Raw genomic sequence first — 3,090 nt, 5'->3', positions numbered from 1 at the left:
CCCTCTCACCCACCCCTGGTAAGCGCATCCATATCTTGGGAAGAGCTCTAGACCCCTCTCAATCATAAGTCCACAAGAAATCAAACTCTTTCCTTTGTGCGACGCTGGATTTTCCACAAAGTAAAATCAAGATGAGTAAAGATGTGGTTTCTAGATAGTACTTGACAAAGCGGAGACCAGGGTTGGAGGCGTCATCACTTTGGCCTATAAAAGCTGCTGCAAGAGGCCAAGGCCACAAGCCACTCAGCTTAGGCCAGCCTACGAGTCTGCTCCTCGCTCCTCCTGTGTTGGCTTTCAGCCCCATGGCGCTCTGGTTGACTGTGGTCATTGCTTTCACCTGCCTTAGTGGCCTTGCCTCCCCAGGTCCTGTGCGTAACTTAACAACCACCAAGGAGCTCATTGAGGAACTGGCCAACATCACCCAGAATCAGGTGAGTACCCTCTGGCCAGGGCCCTAGCTCTGAGGGTGTTGGAGGTTACTGGTCATGGCTCAGGCCATGAAGGTGGGCCCAGGGGTAAGAAGCCCCATGGACCAGGATGCGCCCAGCCATGAAGGACAAGAGCCAGGGGCAGGAGGCATCGGTATGGATGGACCCATAAAGGGGTTTGGTGGAGCCCCCAGGGACCATCTCTTCACCTGGCCTGGCCCCGCCTGCTATGGCCAGCTCCTACTCAACCATTCAAGAAGAGGAAAGCAGAGAGGCACCAGCACTCTTCTAGGACTATTTAGCATTTCCCATCTGGTTTGAATGGAATAATGGGGCCACTAATCACAGCATTTTGGTTAAGCCTATTCTTGTAGAAGGATTCATTGGTAGTCAGCTCCTGTCCCTAATGGTGATGGCTCATACTTTCTGGGCAATAACTGTGCACCAAGCCTACTGCTGGGTGCTTTTCATCTCATTCCATCACTGCCAACTACCTCCAAAGGCAGGTGTGATGACCCTATTTGACTGACTAAGCCTCGTTAAGGTTAAAACCAGATTCAGATCAGGCCTGGCTGATACCCAGCACCCATGCTCCAAACTGCAGTGTTCCCCAGCTCAGAAGACAGGGTCTTATATACTAGCCTCCACCCTTCCCCATCTGACTGAGCTGGCCACCCCTTCCTCCCTCCCCCAACGCCATCCTGACTCTTCCCTGGAGATGTCCTAACTAACCGTTCAGATGTTTTCTCTGCTGCGGCCCTGGCTGCAGAAAGCTTCACACAAGGCTTGTCCCTTACTGGTTGTGTCCCTCAGATTTTTCTCTCTCAGCCCCAGCGCCCTGGGCAATGGTCTCACCGACTATGCAGAGCAGGAAGTGAAGCTCAGGAACACTGGGGGGTCCCAGGCCTGGCTCTGTGCTAAGGCAGGGATGCCTGTGGGGGCGGATCCCTGTGGAGACATGGCCTGGGCTTACTGCCTTTTTGCTCCCTCAGGCATCCCTTTGCAATGGCAGCATGGTATGGAGCGTCAACCGGACCACCAGCATGGTAAGGACCCCCTGGACACTGTCGGGGACGAAGCTGAGGCTGTAGGTCCTGTGCTGGTGTTCTCTGAGGGGCACTCACATGCCTTGGGGGTTCCTAGCGAGCTTCAAAAGCTGCTCACAGTTTAGAGCCTTCCCACCACCTCTAGCAGGGCTCTCCGCCTCTTTCTTCTGTAGATTCAGTGAAAGTGTGGGGGTGGGGGGCAGCCGGCAGGGCCTAACATCCCCGTGTTCTTCTCCCTGTAGTACTGTGCAGCTCTGGAATCTCTGATCAGTGTCTCCAACTGCAGCGCCATCCACAGGACCCAGAGGTTGCTGAAATCACTGTGTGCTCAGGATACCTTGGCAGGGGTAAGGCCCTTTACCCTGTACCCCCAGCCCTGCATCCACTCCTGCCAGCCCTGGGAGCTCTAGGGGAACCTGGGTGAGCGTCAGAAGGCAAGCGTCCACTCTGGGGTGGGTCCACTGTGGCTGCAGCAACACAGCTTTGGGATTTCCAGGATCCGGGCTCATGGGCTCCTGACTCCTACCTGAACTTCAGTTTCCACATCCATGAAATGCGGGTAATAACAGTACCCACTTCATGGGGGCTTTTGTGAAGCTTAAAGAAGCCGGTTCCTGGAAAGCCCCTGGTAAGAGCTGGTCACCTTCACTCTGGCATCCCACTAACAGGCCCGTCTCTTTGTCCTGCAGCAGATCCCCAGTGAGCGCAGCCAGGACACCAAAATTGAAGTGATCCAGTTGGTGAAAAACCTGCTCACCTATGCACGGGGTGTTTTTCGCCATGGAAATTTCCCATGAAGCATGAAAACCTAGCATTCTTATTCACAGAGGCAGACCTGACCTTTTGAGTTACAGATTCATTTTTTCTTCCAGATTTCACAGATTTCTTGTTGGGATAGGGTGCAGGGAGGGAGGGAGACACGATTTCCTTAGCTTGGACCTCAGCCTGTGCCACCTGACTCCACCAAGCTGAGCCCAGCCAGTGGCTCTACACTCCGTGAAGGACAAGAGGGAAACACTGCTTGGCAGGACTCCCCCCTCCTGAGACCAAACCTCTGCATTACAATGGGAGCCGCCTTGGAGGGGGCCTTGCTGTTCACAGGCATGGCTAAGGCAGACAGCAGCATCCCAGGCACATTTCTTCTTAGCCTTATTTATTATTGTGTGTTATTTAAACAAGTGTGTTCGTCTGTGCTGGGGACAGGGAGGGACTGTTGCCTCCAGAACCTGGAGCTGGGGGCCCGACCATGTGGGTGTTAGGAGTCCCTGGGAATAAGCACTGTGTGTAAAATTCTGCTACCTCACTGGGGTCCTGGGGCTGACACAGGACGGGAGAGAGGGCCAGAGAAGCTGCTCTTGTCTGCCAGGCAGCAGCTGGCCCTCAGCCAAAGAGTAATTTATTGTTTTTCCTTGTATTTAAAATTAAGAAATAAAATATGTTATCAAAGAGTTAATAATATATAGAAGCGCAGCCTAGAAGGTTGCATTGGGTGTGTGTGGCCTGGGGGAAAGGGTCACTGAATGTGTTCTTTCACTGACTTGTCAAACTGGAAGCCAGAAATAAAGACAGTGACTAGACCTGATGATGGTTGTGTTTTACTTTGGCCTGTGGGGACC

General features: G+C 53.2%; 1 protein-coding gene across 1 annotated transcript; it reads left to right on the top strand.

The window, feature by feature from the left end:
• Positions 1-302: 302 nt before the first annotated feature.
• LOC111141294 (interleukin 13) lies at positions 303-2,287 on the top strand. Its single transcript, XM_022493749.1, has 4 exons — positions 303-431; positions 1,421-1,474; positions 1,717-1,821; positions 2,164-2,287. Exons 1-4 carry the CDS (start codon positions 303-305, stop codon positions 2,269-2,271), a joined length of 396 nt encoding a protein of 131 aa, XP_022349457.1. The 3' UTR covers positions 2,272-2,287.
• The last annotated feature ends 803 nt before the right edge of the window (positions 2,288-3,090 follow it).

This window comes from Enhydra lutris, unplaced genomic scaffold (genome assembly GCF_002288905.1).
Source record: "Enhydra lutris kenyoni isolate GAN:26980312 unplaced genomic scaffold, ASM228890v2 scaffoldscaffold5, whole genome shotgun sequence".
NCBI classification, from domain to species: Eukaryota; Metazoa; Chordata; class Mammalia; order Carnivora; family Mustelidae; genus Enhydra; species Enhydra lutris.
The sequence above is the reverse complement of the archived record's forward strand: the minus strand, read 5'-3'. Positions and strand labels throughout refer to the sequence as shown.

Bases quoted from the DNA above. Each gene is read 5' to 3' on its own strand.
- LOC111141294 (XM_022493749.1), top strand. From the start codon at position 303: ATGGCGCTCTGGTTGACTGTGGTCATTGCTTTCACCTGCCTTAGTGGC. The intron at 432-1,420 runs GTGAGTACCCTC...TTGCTCCCTCAG, and splicing joins CCAACATCACCCAGAATCAG to GCATCCCTTTGCAATGGCAG. The intron at 1,822-2,163 runs GTAAGGCCCTTT...TTTGTCCTGCAG, and splicing joins CTCAGGATACCTTGGCAGGG to CAGATCCCCAGTGAGCGCAG.